At 39.8% G+C, this 19,446-nt stretch overlaps 1 protein-coding gene across 1 annotated transcript in view; it reads right to left on the bottom strand.

The window, feature by feature from the left end:
• Positions 1 to 19,446, bottom strand: part of LOC145345345 (signal-induced proliferation-associated 1-like protein 2) — a 505,672-nt gene that overhangs the window by 243,794 nt on the left and 242,432 nt on the right. Inside the window, exon 8 of the mRNA XM_080193160.1 lies at positions 3,831 to 3,988. Within this exon, the coding sequence (XP_080049286.1) occupies positions 3,831 to 3,988 (158 nt within the window). The remainder of the gene's footprint in view (positions 1 to 3,830; positions 3,989 to 19,446) is intronic.

Below are 19,446 nucleotides of genomic sequence, written 5' to 3'. Positions count from 1 at the left end.
AATATTAGGTTAAAAGAAGAGAATGTTGAAAAAAAAAGAAAAGTAGCAAGGATTGGGATCTGAACTAGAACATAAGCTTAATGCACTTGTCAGAAGGATTACTGATCAAGTCATGATTCTTCACTAACATACTAACCAGAATATAACACTCATTAACACATATGCTCCCACAATGACACAAACAGATGAAGTATTCTGTGATGATCTCAGCTTGATAATTAGAGTAGTACCTCACCAGGACAGACTTAATATAATAGTGGTGATTTCAATGGCAGAGTGGGCACAGACTGTAATTCATGGGGAAGACTACTGGGAGAGCAAACTCCAATGGCCAGCCCCTTCTTTCAAAGTGCAGAGTGTTTAATCTAGCTATTACAAATACAGTATTCCAGCAAGCAGATGAACTGAAACAAAACATGTATGTACCTCATAGCAAAACACCAGTGCATGTTAGACAGAGAACTCTCAAGGATGTGCACTCTACCTGTTCTCGCAGAGGTCCAGAATGCTGGTCTGATCATCAGCTTGTCAGGGATATTTTGTCTTTGAAGATTAAATTTAAGGCGCTTCAGCAGACAGCTGGCTTACAAAGGAAGTTTTATGTAACTGTTCTCTTTCATTTAATTATCTCCTTTCAAAACCTAATCCTGTGATTCTATGGATCAGTTTTGCAGCTCTTCTCTGCAGCACTTTAGGGCTTTGATGGTTCCAAGTCTCGCTGGCCAAAACTCAAAATATCATTGATGAGAGCATTAGCCTTGGCACAGGCTTGCAATTTCACTGATGCCCCAATCAAAGGACTGAAGATTGAAAATCTAGTTTTGTCAACTCTCACTTCACATGCATTTCTCCACTCAGAGCAAGGGATCAGTTAATTTACCCTGTATTGTGCTGACTTGGCAACAAAATTCAGCATCAGATTGTTGCTCTAGAATTAGATATGGTGACAAAGCTCTTCCACTTGATCCCCAAGTTTGTTCAACGCCACTATTAAAATAAAATTTAATTAAGCATGATCAGTGCTGCTCTTCTGTCAATGTGCAAATAGTCGTTTTTTTTTAAAATCGATATTAAATGTTGATTACCATTGTTTTGTTCACTTGTAGGTATTGTCTTAGTCCTTATATGCTGCTTCAGCATGACTCTACTGTGCCTGAACTCATCTGTGAATTTAGCCAATGTACATTGAGTTTATCAATCCAGATCATTAGTGCTATTCTTTCTGATTTATACAAATAAAGGACATGCCACTCAGCAGATCTTTCAGCACTAATCTGTGGCACTCGACTCATTGTTAAACAGATCTTCCTGTTTGCACATAACTTACTTATCTCTTTCTAGGATATGCCAAGGCTTCTTGAATTATTTTTGCGCTCTTTATACTGTTTACTTGTAGTCAGCCTGTTTGGAAACTTTATCCCATTCCATGGAATCTGCTTCTTTAATCTTCTTAGCAACCAACACACAGTGCTATTCCACATCCTTTGCTTTGAGAACCAAAGTACACTATGGTTCCTTAATATCACAACAATGAATTCAACATCGACCTTGTTGCAAATGTCTCTTTACACTGTCTGCTAATTGATTTGGAGGCACTGATTGCATAAAAACATCTCTCTGCACAAGAACTTAAATCTATGCCGTAGGGATCTAAAATTCCTCCTGTTTTATCTCGAGTCATATCTTGATGCATCTAATCTGTTTCTTCCGAGTTTGTCTAATTATAATGGTGTGTGTGTGTTATAGATGATGCAGGTGGTCTGAGTTGCTTTGGAAACATATACTTTTACATGTTTGTAGTAACCTGGAGCTTTAGATAGTGATGTTATAACTTTCTTACCATCACATGGTTGACTTACCCCAAAGACTTGTGTTGGAAGGACTTGCAAGTTGATAATCAAACTGTTCAGCTACATTATGAGCGCACGATCCTTGGTGGTGGGGTAGAACTTATACTGGAGCTTCTGGCTCAGAGACAGGAGCACCACCCACTGTGCTCCAAGATCTCTCCAATTGCATAATCCCGCAATTGCTAAGTGTTTGTGCTTCATTTTAGGACCCATTAAATCCTTTATACTTACGGCATAGAAACACACCACTTAACTGTTCAATATCAGTGCTCATGATTCACAGAAGTTCCTCACACTCTAGTTTAATTAATTTCATCAGCATATCCTTCTTTTACAGATGTGTTTGTCTAGCTTCCCCTCAAACATATGCAAGTCACTATTCAAGGCTACATTAGACAAGTTTTTGATAGACAAGGGAGTCAAGGATTGTGGGGGCAGGAAAGTGGAGTTAAGGCCACAGCCAGATCAGTCATGATCTTACTGTATGATAAAACAGGTTCAAAGGGCTAAATGTTTTCTCCTTTCACTAGATGAGAGAGTAGCTGGCTATGCAAGAATTCTTTGTTGATTCCTAATTGCACTTGAGACGATAATGTTGAGTTGTATTCTTGAACTGCTGCAAACCATGTGGTGAAAGTACACCCATTATGCTGGAAGGGAAGTCTAGGATTTTTAGTCAATGATAGTGAAGGAATGGCAATATAGTTTTAAGACAGAACGTTGTACAGTTTGGAGGGGACGCAGGTGGTGGTGTTTGCCTGCACCTACAGTCTTTGCCCATCTAGGTGCAGAAGCCTAGGTTTAGGATGGCCTACACCTGGTCCCATGTCCTATTTTCTTATAACTGTTCAATTTCTTGGTCATTTACTCATACACAGAGCATTTTGTTTACTTGCCTTCCTCTTCCATTCTCAAATATTTCTGCCACAACCAAGACCAGCTTTTGTCAACTTCATCAAAATGTAAGGCATGCTGTTAACTCAAGCTGCAAACTATTGGGCATTTAATCACAAAACTACAATGCTTTATATTTGTGGCATAGAAATAGACCGTTTAACTGTTCAGTGCCGGTGCTCATGATTCACAGAGGTTCCTCAGACGTTAGTTTAACTAATTTTATCAGCATTTCCTTCTATAAAGGATGTGTTTAACTAGCTTCCTCTCAAATACAGCCATTCTATATGTCTAGCAACTCCTTGTACTAAGTTCCATGTTCTCACCAAAAGAAGCTTATCCTAAAATCCCTACTGAACCTATTAGTGACCATCTTACTCATGGCCCCTAGATTTGATCTCTCCACAAGTGGAAACACCACCTGTATGTCTCCTCCACCAAACACATTAAGTCATCTCTTAGGTGTTCTCAATGCTAGAGAAAGAAGATCTAGCCTCTTCAGTCATTTGAGAGGCAATTCCTCAGTTCTAATATCACTCTTGTAAATTATTTTGCACTTCCTCTAATATGGAGACCAGAACAGAGCACAATACTCAATGTAGTGATTTGCTCAACTTCAAATGCTATTCAAACTCCCTTCTCTCATTAGGAAATGCAAAGCAGCGCTTGGACACTTGACTGATAAAGCTCTAATGCTAAGAAATAAAAACTAAGACAGCAGAATCTATTACACTCAGTAAATAAAGCTCATCAAATCAACAAGTTGTGAAGGGGTAATGATGATGGATGTACAGAAGTCTGCAGTCAAGATCATTTTGCTCTTGGCTGTAAAAGAAAACACAATGATGGAATTCAGAAGAAACATGTGATGAAATGAGTGCCTTATGCTGACAGCAAAGTGACACAGCTAATTTCTTGAGGTGCCAGCTGATCATAAAGCAGCTTATTCAGCTTAATACATACTCTCAACTTTAAGACGATGTGCAGGAGGAAAGCTCAATTGTGAAAAAATACATGTGATGAAAGAAGAGTTTAAAACACTTCAGTAATAGATTCAAAGGTAACTGCATGATGTTGAGTGCTTACCTGTAGCAGACATTTTCTGTGCATGGATTATGAACTCTGACAATGACAAAAACATGTTGGAAGTGGGATCTGATGTTTCTGGGAGTGAAAGGAAGTGCTCCAGGCTCTTGAAAGACAATTGTGACTATGTCATTTCCTATGTGTCTCTTCCTCAAGAGCTAGGGGAGTACAGAAACAGAGGTCTAGTTAGCCAGGTTTGAACTACAGATTGAGTGTTGTCTACAACTATTGCATCCAGTTAATACCCTCTTCAAAATTCTCCAAATCTGATTAATATTAAAAATTAGTTCATTCTTTTCATAGCTAAACAAATTAGTTAATATATTATCTTTATGTTTAGTCACATTTCTTTCCTACTAATAAAAACATAAATTGCAAATATGTCACTCATTGATGAAGATGATTTTATTGCTTGACACTCCCAATATGCTGTTTTGGCTGAGATGTCAAACTGAGCTCCTTTGCACTCTCTTATTCAGTCTGCTGTGCTGGTTTTCAGTTGTATGCTGTCCCTTTGCAAAGTCAGCACTTTTAAAGTGGTCAGCTTTTCATAATTTTGTTGGTTAACACTTATGGGGAAGATACCCAACATAAGAAGGAAACATTTTAAGAAAGAAAATTTCAATCAAATACATCAATATCTACATGTTGTCATATGCTAACAGCACATGAAGCACTGAAGAACATCTATACACAAAAAAGAATGGGAATCCATCAACCTCAGCCTTTCAATGGATTGAATATACCCAGTATCTTCTACCATTATATATTCCAGTTACTTCTGCCATCCAGGAACGGCCTGTTTCGTAATGTCATCTTCATTTATAACTAAACTGCAGAGGCCTAGAAAAATAAATAATCAAGAATGCAAAACAATCTTTGAATTTGATTACCTGGATGCAGCACAAGTTAAAACTATGTTTTTAGATGAATTGTAAATACAATAAAGTTTTGAAATGCCATCCAAGGAACTTCACTGATTCATTTTTCTAGCCTTTGGCCTGGTACATCCAGCATATTATTGTGCTTACTCTCTTATTAGTGCTGCATTCCTACCAGAATGAGGTTGGAGAACTCAAAATGTAAATTTTATGCATGAAAACTTGCTCTTTTAGATCATCATAGCTAAGTATTGATCATGATTGATTAGCTCCACAACCCATTGCCAACATCCCACCCATGTAATAAACACCACATTCATTGTGCGATTTCAGTAATTAGCAGTGTGTATGACTTTTTTAAAAATCCTTTCAAAGGATTGGGTGTCACTAACTGAGCCAGCATTTACTGTCCATCCCTAACTGCCCTTGAGAACATAGTGGCTTCCTTGAACTGCTGCAGGCCATGTGGTGTAGGTACACCCACAGTGCTGTTTGGGAGTTCCAAGATTTTGATCCCACGACAGTAAAGGAACAGCAATATAATTCCAAGTCAGGATGGTATGTCGCTTGGAGAGAAACTTGCAGGTGGTGGCGTTCCTTTTTTTTTTAATTCATTCATGGGATGTGGGCGTTACTGGCAAGACCAGCATTTATTGCCCATCCTTGAGGACACTTAAGAGTTAATCACATTGCTGAGGGTCTGAAGTCACATGTAGGCCACAGCATGTAAGGACGGCAGATTTCCTTCCCTAAAGGACATCAGTGAACCGGATGGGTTTTTAAACAATAAACAATGGTTTTATGGTCATAATCAGATCTTTAATTCCAGACTTCTATTAAATTCAAATTTCACCATCTCCTCTAGCGGGATTCAAACTCTGGTCCCCAGAGTATTACCCTGTAATCTCTGGATTATAGTCCAGGGTCAATAATATGACGCCACTGCCTGCCCTGAAGGATCCTTGATGAGGTTCCAAGTTCATAGCTTTCAAATCATGATGAATCAGGCATTAAGCTATAGTATAATGCAGCAAGTTTTGTTGAACAAATTGATACTGTTATATAACTAATTTTAATTCATAATGGTTGTTTTACCATTTGCAACTCTACTTTCACAGAGGAATACTCCGGTGCACTGAGTGGGTTCTGACCTAGATTAATTGTGAAATTGTCCAAATGCAGATTGAATTTTAAAGCATTTTTCTCAGACTTCTCATAGCCTCATGGGTTAAGTTTGATGCTTGATTATCAGACAATCACCACAATATAAAAATACTTCATCACCAAAGATCATAAAATTATGTCCATAATATACAATTCTCGAGATGGAGTTAGGTTTATTGTTCACAATTTTTCATGGGGTCTGTACAAAGCCTCCCTAAACCTTCCATACTCATCACCATGACATATGATGTATTTTTCTCCTGTGAGGGAGAAAGGTTCCCTCCAGCTACTTCATTACTGAAACTCCTAGATAATTTTGTAATTAAATACTGACTGTGGGTACAAATAAAGAAAACTGAGAATTTGGATTAAGATTTATAAAAGTAAAGCAAGTAAGAAACAATATGCTTTTTTTTACACCAATATGTAAACTCATTATTTCACATAGCTATGCAAGTTCTTCAAGTCATTGTTTAGCTAAAATGAACAGTACGTTATAAAAATAGCTTCAAAGTTACACCCTTCTTCCCAACGCAATTACAGAACAGCCTGTTTTTATTCATTGCGGTGGTGGAAATTACTTTAGGTTGGAAGAGAAGTGGGTTTCAAGAAAGTTGTATTGAACTTTTTGGATATTGGGTTACAATAGTTCACATTCAAAGAAATTAGAAGGATTTGAGGGGCATCACTCAAAATGAATCAGTGAAGTTCCTTGGATGGCATTTCAAAACTTTACTGTATTTACAATTCACCTAAAAACTTATTTTTTAACTTGTTTTGCATCCAATTAATCAAATTCAAAATTTGTTTGCATCCCTGATTATTTCTTTTTCTAGGCCTCCGCCACTTTAGTTATAAATGAAGGTGACATAACAAAACAGAGCATTCCTGGATGGCAGAAATAACTGGAGTAAATAATGGTAGAAGATACTGGGTATACTCAATTCACTGAAAGGCTGAGGCTGACAAATGTAGGGCAAGGCAAGAATACAGGCCTTCAGGAACTACCATTTGTAGCTTTGTGTGAATATTTGCCCATGACAGGGATCCTTTGGCATATCTCTTGTGCTCATGCCACAGGATCATATTCCTGAAGTACCTACTTACACTACACATTTGTCTCAATTGTTGTTCTATAGCTTTTTTCAACAATGGATTCAAAACCACATTCCATACTGACACTGCCATCTCATGTGATTCCTCAGCCCAATTCATCATTCTACCGCTTATTTTGTGACAAAGCTTGAAAGACATCTGGGATACAAACTCTGGCTTTATGAAGACCATTTACATGACCTATAACAAACACCTCGGCACATCTTGCTAAAAAATAATCTTGCCTATTCTCAAAGTACAGGCTGAAGACCGTCCCCAGAATTGTTATTTTTGACATGTCCCACTTAAACTTACCATTATAGCATTTTTAATTAATCTTAATAAAACAACACTGAAGGCAGAGTAGGCGCTGAACAGATTTACCTGCTATCCAGATCTCCCAGTTAATCCTGCCTTGACCACTATCTCTTGCTTCAGAGGTTTCCTAAAGTTTAACCACAAAGCATATCGAGACAGATAAAATCATGGAAATAAAGGCACAAAAGGAGGCCATTAAGTCCACTGAACCCATCAAGAATGCTAATTGGACCTTTCTTCCCATAATCCATTTCCTTTCCTGTTCCCAAAATCCTTCTGTATTCTTCCTTTCTACAAACTTATCTAAATCCATTTTAAATATTGGGTTATGTGATTGTATGTTCCATTCATAGAATGCGACAGCACAGAAGTCCAGCATAGCTCTATCAGGTATCTCGTAATCTCCCCTGCTTTTTCTCCATTGTCCCATAATACTTTTCCCTATTGAATGTTAGTATTAAATCTGCTTCTACCACTTGTCCAGGCATTGCATTCCAGATCACAAACTCGCAAAAGGAGGTCATCTCTGGTTCTTTTGCCAATTACCTTAAGTCTATGCCCTCTGGTTATTGAATCTTCTGCCATCGAAAATGAGGGCATAGACTTTTTAGTCTATTAAACCTTTTCAAGATTTTGAACACTACGACAAAAGATTCAATACAATTGAAACAAGACTTCACTACTCCTGTGCTCAAATCCTTTCATGATAAAGACTAACATTCTATTAGCCTTCCTAATAGCTTACTGCACTTGCATGTTTTGTTTTTGTTTCGGTCTTCACAGAGGAGGACGTGAATAATTTGCCGGGTGTTAGCGATGGAAAGATGGTAGGAGTGGCGGGCCTGAATGACATTATTGTCACTAGAGAGGCGGTGCTCGACAGACTGGAGGGACTGATTGTGGACAAGTCCCCAGGACCGGATGGAATGCATCCAAGGATTCTGAAAGAAATGGCGGAGGTGATAGTGGATGCCTTGGTGGTTATTTTCCAAACGTCGCTGGATTCCGAGGAAGTGCCGGAAGATTGGAAAACGGCTAATGTTACGCCGTTGTTTAAGAAGGGTGCCAGGCAAAAGGCAGAGAATTATAGACGGTTAGTTTAACGTCTGCTGTAGGTAAAATGTTAGAATCCGTCATCAAGGAGAAAATAGCGAGGCATCTTGAGGAGAATTGTTTGATAGAGCAGGCGCAGCACGGTTTCGTTAAGGGGAAGTCGTGTCTGACGAATTTATTGGAGTTCTATGAGAATGTGTCTAGGGTGGTGGATAGAGGAGAGCCGGTGGATTTTCAGAAGGCGTTTGACAAGGTGCCTCACAAGAGGTTATTACAGAAGGTCAGGGGGCATGGAGTTGGGGGTAGGGTGTTAGCGTGGATAGAGGATTGGTTGTCAAATAGGAGGCAGAGAGTGGGGGTCAATGGGTGCTATTCGGATTGGCGGTTGGTGACTAGTGGAGTGCCCCAGGGGTCGGTGCTGGGGCCTCAGTTATTTACCATTTATATAGATGATCTGGAGGAGGGAACCGAGTGTATGGTGTCGAAATTTGCTGATGACACCAAGATTGGTGGAACGACAAATTGTGCGGAGGGTGTGGAGAGTCTGCAGAAGGATCTAGATAGGCTGGGCGAATGGGCCAGGAACTGGCAAATGGAATTTAATGTTGGTAAATGTGAGGTTGTCCACTTTGGTAGGAATAATGGTAGGAAGGACTATTACTTACATGGCGAAAAACTGCAGCATGCAACGGTGCAGAGGGACCTTGCGGTCCTTGTGCATGAGTCGCAAAAACCCAGCCTGCAGGTGCAGCAGGTGGTCAGGAAGGCGAATGGGATGCTGGCCTTCATAGCGAGGGGGACTGAATATAAAAGTAGGGAGGTCTTGCTGCAGCTGTATAGGGCACTGGTGAGGCCGCAGCTGGAGTACTGTGTGCAGTTTTGGTCGCCGCACTTACGCAAGGATATTTTGGCCTTGGAGGGAGTGCAGAGGAGGTCTACTAGGCTGATTCCGGAGTTGAGGTGGAACTTCTTCACTCAAAGGGTGGTGAATCTCTGGAATTCTCTGCCCGTTGAAGTGGTGGAGGCTTCCTCGCTCAATATTTTTAAGACGCGGGTTGATAGGTTTTTGATGGGCAAGGGGATTAAGGGTTATGGGAAGAGGGCGGGAATGTGGAACTGAGACACGACAGATCAGCCATGATCTTATTGAATGGCGGGGCAGGCTCAAGGGGCTAGGTGGCCTACTCCTGCTCCTATTTCTTATGTTCTTATGTTAGCCTAAAGCAACTTATGAACAAGGACACAAGGGTCCCTTTGTACATCTACACTTTCTAATTTCTCACCATTTAAGAAATACTCTGCACATCTGTTCTTTCTATCAAAATGGATTCCCTCATATTATTCCACATTTTATTCCGTCTGCCATGTTCTCATCCACTCACTAAGTCTGTCTAAATCCTCCTGTACTTGTCTTGTATCTTCTTCACAACACATATTCCTATCTAGATTTGTGTCATCTGTGAATTTGGAAATATTACATTTGGTTCCCACATCCAAATCATATTTATTTATTTATTTATATATTTTATTGTGAACACCAGGGGCCCAAGTACTGATTGTTGCAGTATTGCACTAGCCACAGCATGCAACCTGAGAATGACCCATTAATTCCTACTTTGTTTTCTACCTGTTAGCCAATCCTTAATCTATGACAGTATAATTCCCTCCTACTCCACACTTGCATTTTGCTAATCAACCTCCTTTGGGGAACTTTATCAAAAGTCTTCCAGAAGTCCAAATATGCTGGGGGCGATTTTGCCAAAAAAGTTCTAAGTGCTGAATTCACAGAAAAGTGGTGTAAATCATGATTGTTTTTTCAGTGGGAGTTCAGACTCAAATCTCCTACACTCTGCACTGCAGAGCTCACAATTATAAATATCATTAAAAGCTCAGCGGGGAGTGGGATGGTTGCTATTCACATCGGAGTCTGACAGTTCTGGAACTCTGCATATGCTCTGTGGCCCTAAACTGTCAGCTTGCTCTTTGCTGGCCAGCTCGGGATTCCCACAACGCTGCCTCTGCAACCCCCTATGGCCCATTCATGGCCCCTGTTCCATTCTTGGTCTAACCCCGACACCCCTCCCATCCCAGAGTACCCCGATCTTCAGCCCACAATCATCCCCTCCCCCCAGCCAGCCCCAAGCGAGTCGCAGAGGTATACCCCCACCAATTACCCCCTAAGACCCACCCTTAGCTGACTAAGCCCCCCCCGGCCCCGCTCCCTCGACACTGCCCACGCTCATGGTCCCAACCATGCAGGATTTCCATGGCTTGGAGATGAACGTGCATTAGGAAAGCATGTGTGAATTCCAAAAATTGACGCACGTGTAAAGCTTCTGGCCTGACCTGCCAAAAAATTAGCAGGTCAGAATGGGAGTAATGTCCATCAACTCTCCTTTGTCAATTTTATTAGTAACATTCAAAAGCTCCAACAAGTGCATCAAAAATTGACTTCTCATTTCTAAGTCCAACCTGACTGTTCCCAACTATTTCATGATTGTCCAAGTGTCTATTTATCCCATTCTTTATAATCGATTCCAGCATTTCTCCACCACTGATATAAGACTAATGGGTCCTCCCATTTTCTCTTTCCCACACTTCTTAAATAGTGGGGTGACATTTGCTACTTTCCAATCTTGAGGAACTATTCCAGAATCTAAAGCATTTTGGAAGATGATCACCAATGAATCCAGTATCTCTATAGCAACCTTTTTCAATACTTAGATCCTGGAGATTTATCAACTTACAGTTCCATCAATTTCTCCAATACAAGCTTCTTACTTAGACTAATTTCCTTCAACTTTGCATTCTCTTTAGCCCCTTGGATCTCTCTGGGAGATTTCCTGCATCTTCCTTTGTCAAAACAAACACAAAGTAATCATTTCACTTCTCTGCCATTTCTCTAATCGTCGTTATGAATTCTCCTGATTTTGCCTACAGTGGCCTCACATTTAGAATCATAGAGGTTTACAGCATGGAAACAGACCCTTCAGCCCAACTGGTCCATGCTGCCTTTTTTTACTAAACCCCAAAGCTAGTCCCAATTGCTCACATTTGACCCATATCTCTCTATACCCATCTGACCAACGTAACTGTCTAAATGCTTTTTAAAAGACAAAATTGAACCTGCCTCTATTATCTCTGGAGGTTGTTTCAGACACTCATCACCCTCTCTGAAAAAAATGCCCCTCTGGACCCTTTTATATCTCTCCCCTCTCACCTTAAACCTATGTCCTCTAGTTTTAGACTCTCCTATCTTTGGGAAAAGATATTGATATCTAGCTGATCTATGCCCTTCATTATTTTATAGACCTCTAAGATTACCCCTCAGCCTTCTACACTCCAGAGAAAATAGTCCCAGTGTATCCAGCCTCTCCTTATAACTCAATCCATCAAGTCCCGGTAGCATCCTAGTAAATCTTTTCTGCACTCTTTCTAGTTTAATAATATCCTTCCTATAATAGCGTAACAGAATTGCACACAGTATTCCAAGTGTGGCCTTACCAATATCTTGCACAACTTCAACAAGACGTTCCAACTCCTGTATTCAATGTTCTGACCGATGAAACAAAGCATGCCGAATGCCTTCTTCACCACTCTGCTCACTTGTGACGCCACTTTCAAGGTGATATGAACATGTACTCCTAGATCTCTTTGTTCTGTAACTCTCCCTAGTGTCCTACCATTAACTGAATAAGTCCTGCCCTGGTTCAATCTACCAAAATGCATCACCTCGCATTTATCTAAATTAAACTCCATCAGCCATTCATCAGTCCACTGGCCCAAATGGTCAAGATCTCGTTGCAATCTGAGATAACCTTCACTGTCCGCTATACCACCAATCTTGGTGTCATCTGCAAACTTACTAACCATGCCTCCTGTATTCTCATCCAAATCATTAATATAAATGACAAATAACAGTGGACACTGCACTGATCCCTGAGGCATACCGCATGTCACAAGCCTCCAGTTTGAAAAACAACCCTCTACAATCACCCTCTGGCTTCTGTCACCAAGCCTATTTTGTATCCATTTAGCTACCTCACCCTGGATCCCGTGAGATTTAACTTTATGCAACAATCTACCATGTGATACCTTGTCAAAGACCTTGCTAAACTCTATTTAGACAATATCACATGCACTGCCCTCATCCACCTTCTTTGGTCTTGGCTAAATGCTTTTTTGAAACATACCTTTACAAGTTTTACAGTTCACTTTTATGTTTTTGCCAGATTGTATTCATATTCTGTTCACCCTTTATCAGTTTATTGGCCTTCCTTTGCTGTATTCTAAAAACCTCCCAATCCTCAGTTTTACTATATTTCTAGCGACTTTATAAGTCTTTTCTTTTAATTGTATATAATTATTAACTTCCTTCATCAGCCACAGTTCACTGGCTCTTTAGCTCCTGAAAGCATGTGTAGGTGCTATAAGCCATGACATGATTATTTGAAGACTATTCATTGCCTATGCACTGTCTTTTCTTTTAATTTATTTTCCCAATCCACCTTAGCCAATTTGTCCCTCATGCTTTCATAATTTCCTTTATTCAACTTTAACACATTGCCTTCAAATTGAACTGTCCTCTAGTTTGATCTTCAACATGCTGCTGTTGAACCCAATTCCTTACACACTTCAGAAACCCATCTTCCTCAGCATTAGTGCTCTCTTGGTTTAACTAATCTTTGTACAATTTGAAGTCACCCATAATACATACTTCTGTCATCTCCTAACACTATGCTGCACATTACCATTACTATTAGATACCTATAAACAACTCCAACCAAGGCCCGTTGCCTTTTGCTGTTTGAGCTCCATCCAAACAAATTACACACATTGCTCTTCTCATCTCTCATTACCAACTCCATCTCCTTTCCTTTCTTGTCTGTCCTCGCTAAATGTCCAATATCGTTGAATAAACGGTTCCAGTCTTGGTTACCATGTTTCCATTATGGTAATTACATCATACCCATTTACCTCTATTTGCCTTTAGATCACACCTTGTTGCTGCACGCATTCAGGTAGAGTGCCCTTAATTTTGCCTTTTTGACAGCATTCTGCGTTTGACACACGTTCAATTCTTTGTTTCCCTTGCCTTCTAATCCCATTACTACTACTTGCTACCAACTTTGTCTTCTGATTTGGGTCACACACACACACACCACCCCCCCCCTCCCCCCCAGATTACCGCCTTCTGATTTGGGTCACTCTTCAGGTTCCCATTCCTTGACAAGCCAATTTAAACCCAGCCAGACAGTACCAGTAAATCTCCCTGTGAGTGTATCAGCGCCAGTTCTATTAATATGTAACCAATCCAACTGTACAGGTCCCACCTGCTCCAGAACTGGTTCCAATGCCTTAGAAATCTGATGCCCTCCCTCCTACACTATTTCTCCAGTCATGTAGTTAATTTGTCAATCCTCAGCATTCTTATCCTCACCAGCACATGGAACTGGGAGTATTCCTGTGATTACGACTCTTGAGGTCCTACTTTTCAATTTCCTTCCTAACTCTGGTCTGCTTTCAAGACCTTCTATCCATGTCTTTGGTACCAATGTAGACCACGGCCTCTGGTTGATTGTCCTCTATCGAAAAATGTCCTGCAGCCACTCTGTGATATCCTTGATCCTGACACTATCGAGATAATAGACCATCCTGGAGTCAAACTTACTGCCTGATCCTGACCATAGAATCCCCCTTCATTATTGTCCTTCCATTCTTCTTCCTCTCTTGTACAATTGAGTCACCTGTGGTGCCATAGGCTTGGCTCCGGTTGCATTCCCCGAAGGGTTCATTCTCTGAATCAGCTTCCAGAACGGAAAACTCATTAGCAAGCGGGATTGACTGAAGGGTCTCCTGCGCTAGCTGTCTGTTTGTCTTGGATGGCAATGGTGGATCCACACCCTATCTGGTTGTATACTTCTAACCTGCGGTGCAATCTCCTCCCTAAACATGCTAACAACATATCCTCTGTATTGCATCCACGAGGCAGTGACTTCAACTGCCACTCATGTTCCAAAATACGGGGCTCAAGCTTATGCAGCTGCTGACACTTCTACAGATATGTTTGTCCAGGATATATGATGCATCCACAACTTCACGGGCAGGCTCGAAGGGCGAGATGGCCTACTCCTGCTCCTATTTCTTATGTTCTTATACCGCAGGGTATACACTCCAATTGGCCAGCCTGACCCACCATTCTGTAACTCTAAAAGCTATTTATTAAACTTAGCGCAAATAAAATAAATTAGTAACATAACTTTGCTACTTTGATGCCAACTTTATCTTACTTGGTTTGCTTTATTACCTCATTTTAATCTTCCCTGGATTGCATGGAATCTATCATTTTTCTGCATCCTTCTTTCCCAATGACCTTCAGTATTACAAGTTCTATACTTCTTTTACCCATGTTTGAAACATTTACTTGCTTATTTAAGTGACAAATTGATCCCAGCAGATTTTTGGGTTGTACAACTGTCAATTTGAAAACCCACCCAGCTATTCTCTACTTCTGTCCCCTTGTCATCTCTACATTCTTTTTAACGTGTGCTTTAATTTTCATAAGACTTTTGTATGATGCTTTAATGAATGGTATCCACCATATTACCTTTATCCTCATGCACTAATTTCCTTGAATAATGCAATTAATTAAGCATGCCATACTTTATAAATTCAAGTGGACTGCTGGTAAGTTTGCTCATTTATCAATCATCTTGGTAAGATTACCACGACCATTGAGTTAGATGTATATATGTTAGTCCTTCGTTGTCACATGATCAACAACATGAAATTCCCTGGCTCAAAACAGACAACTCACTCCTGCCTTCTCTGGGCAACTAACAATGAATGAGTAATAAATGTGGTTTCATCACTGCCACCCATATTCTGAAAATGAATATTGTATAAAAAACAGAGGCCTCTTTTACCATTCTTGTGTTACATTTGTCATCTTCCAATGCTTTGGTACAACTCCAGTCTCCAAAAGACTTAGAAAAATTAAGCTTTGTGCCTCTGCTGTGTATTCACCATAATCCTTCTAGATTCTGGTATGCACATCATACTAACTGAACATGGTGACCTTTACTTCCAACCACATTTGATTTTATTTTAAAGATTGCTAATATATATGATCAGTTCAGTCTCTCCCACGCTTTCCCTCAAGTACTTCTACAGTCCCATATTCATCGTTCTCTGCAAAAGCTTAAGTGTGCCTACTATTCGCTCAGTCAAGTACAATGAACAGGGCCTTATTGAATCTACATGCTTGTAAAAGTCCTTGTTGGTTTCCTTTATGTTCATCATTAATCTGTTCCTCATATTTCCTCTCTCAGCTTCTAATCTTTCTTCATATTTTACATTTCCTTTATATATTTCTGTAAATTTCTCCTATCTTCTTGATTTACCTCATCCAATTTTCAACTTTTTTGCATTTCTCTCACGCAGATAACTGAGCATGTCACATTGTTGTATTTTTTATTTGAATTGAATGTTTGACTCTGCTCAGAGTAGCAGCATTTGAAGCAATTGGACAAAAGTATTTGCCACATTCAGAGATCCACACACAATACCACGCTCAGCTACACGTACACAACGACACCTCTCTAGCAGCACTGATTCATCCTCTCTCAAAGCTATCCTTGTGAGTTCCATTTTATTCTTCAACTCATCTGATACTTTAACAAGACGCTTTTTCTCTTCTTTTCGCATGTTAAGGAATGTGCTCTCCGACAACTTACTGACACCAATACTCATTTGGGATCCTCCACACCTTCTGCCCCTCTGACCCCATTCCTTTTTATTCATCCAAAACAATTTATGTCCCAATGTAAAACCACCCCTTTGTCTCCCCATCAGATCATAATGACTTCTTATTTAGCACTTCATAGAGCAATGGTCAGTGCTCAGTCATCAACACATGCTACTATCCTACCTTTTATGCCACTATTAACATATTTCATAGAATCCCCACAGTACAGAAAGAGGCCATTTGGCCCATCGAGTCTGTACCAAACACAATCCCACCCAGGGCTTACCCCCATATACCTACATATTTACCCACTAATCCCTCTAACCTACGCATCTCAGGACACAAAGGCAATTTTATAGCATGGCCAATCAACCTAACCTGCACATCATTGGATTGTGGGAGGAAACCGGAACACCCAGAGGAAACCCACACAGACATGAGAACATGCAAACTCCACACAGACAGTGACCCAAGCCGGGAGTCGAACCCAGGTCCCTGGAGTTGTGAAGCAGCAGTGCTAACCACTGTGCCACCATGCCGCCCCACATTTCTTTAGCCCTTCACAGTACAGTTAACATTTCCTCTGTCTTGTGCTCTACACATCTTTGTTTCAATCTCTCCTAGCTCCTGCCTATCACTGACTGCTCCATCCACTCTTATACAGTATATAATCCATCATACGTGCCCTCTCTGAAGAAGACCCATACAGACTCAAAGTTAATTCTATTCCTCTGTCCACAAATGCTGCCAGACCCACTGTATTTTTCCAGCTTTTTCTGTTTTTATATTAAAAAAGTATTTGCAGTATTTGTATTGAAATATGCTGGAACAGGATTCTGAACGCAATTGGTTGTAAACTTGTATTGTGGCCAAATTAAAGGAATTACTACCAGATAAATGTAAGCAAAATGCTTTACTTTGGTTATACACTTGGTCATAGAGTTCTTTATGATCCAATAGCAATCAGCATACTTTAAGATAATGGGTACCAATAAGGACTACCTCTGAGAATATTAAGGAACAACTGAATACAACAGTCCACTTAAGCAATACTGAATTATCCTGTTTCAGAAGTACCTGATTGGCAGAATGAAAACTAATTTACAAAAACATCTGAGATTCTTTCAGGAAGCTAAGAAACTTCACATCAATTTGTTGGGAATTTAAAAGGGGAGTGTTAGCTACAGATAAGATGTTGATTCACAGAAGCCAAGACAGAGAAAACAATTGTGTAATATTATTTTGAGAAGCTTTAATAGGTCTGTGCTTAATAAGCATTATGTCAAATTTAAAAACATTAAATTGGATTTTAGTTGCAATTGTAGACCTCAATAGTCAATATTGAAGCAAGTTGCAAGTCTGCCATGAACGAATGAACAAATGGTAGCTTTTTTGTGGGCTATGGGTGTTACTGACAAGATGTGGCGATGCCGGTGTTGGACTGGGATAAACAGTAAAAAGGTAGTTGGAGAGAAAGAAAGACTTATGCAACTGCAACAAGCATTTTGTATTAATTTCTCTATATTCAATAAAGTTGACCAACTCAAGTGTGCCCTTTCTAATTGGAAAAACAAATGAATATTCAAACAAAATGGAAATGTATCTGAAAGAAAATAATGAATTAAGTAACTTCAGTTTCTTTTCTTTTGTAATATTACTGAAAGATATTTTTGTGGTGCCAATATTAACACATTAAGTAGGATAGCATACGAAACAGTTGCTTTATTTTAAGAGAGCTCCATAGCCTCGAATTTTAGATCATTTGGCATCGTAGTTGTTGCTACTGCTTCTGCTCTCCAAAGTTGGGTTAGGATGGAGGAAACGGAGAGGGGAAAGGTAAGCAAAATCTGCCATTTATTTCAATTGTTGCTCAAACTCGGAAAAATTAAGAGTTTTGCTCTATTTGGCTTCCTACAAAATTTCACCTGATCAAGGAACAGTGTTTCTGAAAGCTTGTGGGCTCACTATCGAATAAATTGGTTGGACTTTAACCTGGTGTTGTGAGACTTTTTACTGTGTTACTAACAAGGCCAGCATTTGGACAAAGGACAAATTTTGTAGGAAGCCAAATAGAGCAAAACTCTTAATTTTTCCAAGTTTGAGCAACAACTGAAATAAATGGCAGATTTTGCTTCCCTTTCCCCCCTCCATTTCCTCCATCTCAACCCAACTCGGGAGCAGAAGCAGTAGCAACTACGATGCCAAATGATTTAAAATTCAAGGCTATGGAGCTCTCTTAAAATAAAGCAACTGTTTCACATGCTATCCTACTTAATGTGTTAATATTGGCACCACAAAAATATCTTTCAGTAATAATACAAAAGAAAAGAAACTGAAGTTACTTAATTCATTATTTTCTTTCAGATACATTTCCATTTTGTTTGAATATTCATTTGTTTTTCCAATTAGAAAGGGCACACTTGAGTTGGTCAACTTCATTGAATATAAAGAAATTAATACAAACTGCTTGTCGTAGTTGCACAAGTCTCTCTTTCTCCCCAACTATCCTGGTGAAAAATGTTGGCGATGCATGTCAACTACAGCCCAACAAACTTCAGCCAAATGTGCCAAAACTCAAAATGCTCTCAGGAGGACCAGCGGCCTCAATGCACACAAAAGTATGTGCTTGATCTGGTGCCAAGATCCTCCTTGTTTTCCACCATTAAAAAGACATTCAAATTCTGCCATTAGTACCATGTGCGCTAATCAATATGCACCAAACTGTTTTGAGTTTGGCAATTCACAAATTGAAAATCACCTTCACACCCTCTTGACACATTAACACGTTCCTCAAGGAGCCTAAGAGGCTAATTGGAAGCAAGCGGGTTTCCTGTTCCACCATCCCTTTGAAAATTGCTGGTGTCCTCTGGGAATGCTGGGATCCTCTAGAAGTGCAAGTGCCTTCTGGGAATGTGATTTTCAAATCGCACCTGTTCCCACTCCCCTGATAATTGAAAATCTAACCTACTATATTTCTGAAATATGCTAACTATCTCAGTTTTACATGAATCATTACCAGTGTTTGCTGATGAAGTTCTTCAGAGATTCAAAATTCCTATTTGTCTCACAAGCTTTGTAGCACCATCTTGTGCCTCTTATGATATCAGATAGTCAAATGAAAATGTAAGTTTTGATATAGTCTACATCTTTTTATGGATTATTGACACTGAAGTAACAAAGTGCTGATGGGAACCAATCAATTAATGGAATGCAGTGAAAATAAAAAAAAACTCCTTTGACAGGAATCGCACAGTTGTCACCCATCACTCTGCTAATTTCATCCTACCATTACTAAAAGACTAGTGCAAACATGGAAATAAGAACTGTGGTGAACTTAAGGAAAGGTCATTGAATGAAC

Source organism: Carcharhinus amblyrhynchos, chromosome 7, assembly GCF_965287045.1.
Source record: "Carcharhinus amblyrhynchos chromosome 7, sCarAmb.v2.hapA, whole genome shotgun sequence".
NCBI classification, from domain to species: Eukaryota; Metazoa; Chordata; class Chondrichthyes; order Carcharhiniformes; family Carcharhinidae; genus Carcharhinus; species Carcharhinus amblyrhynchos.
The sequence above is the reverse complement of the archived record's forward strand: the minus strand, read 5'-3'. Positions and strand labels throughout refer to the sequence as shown.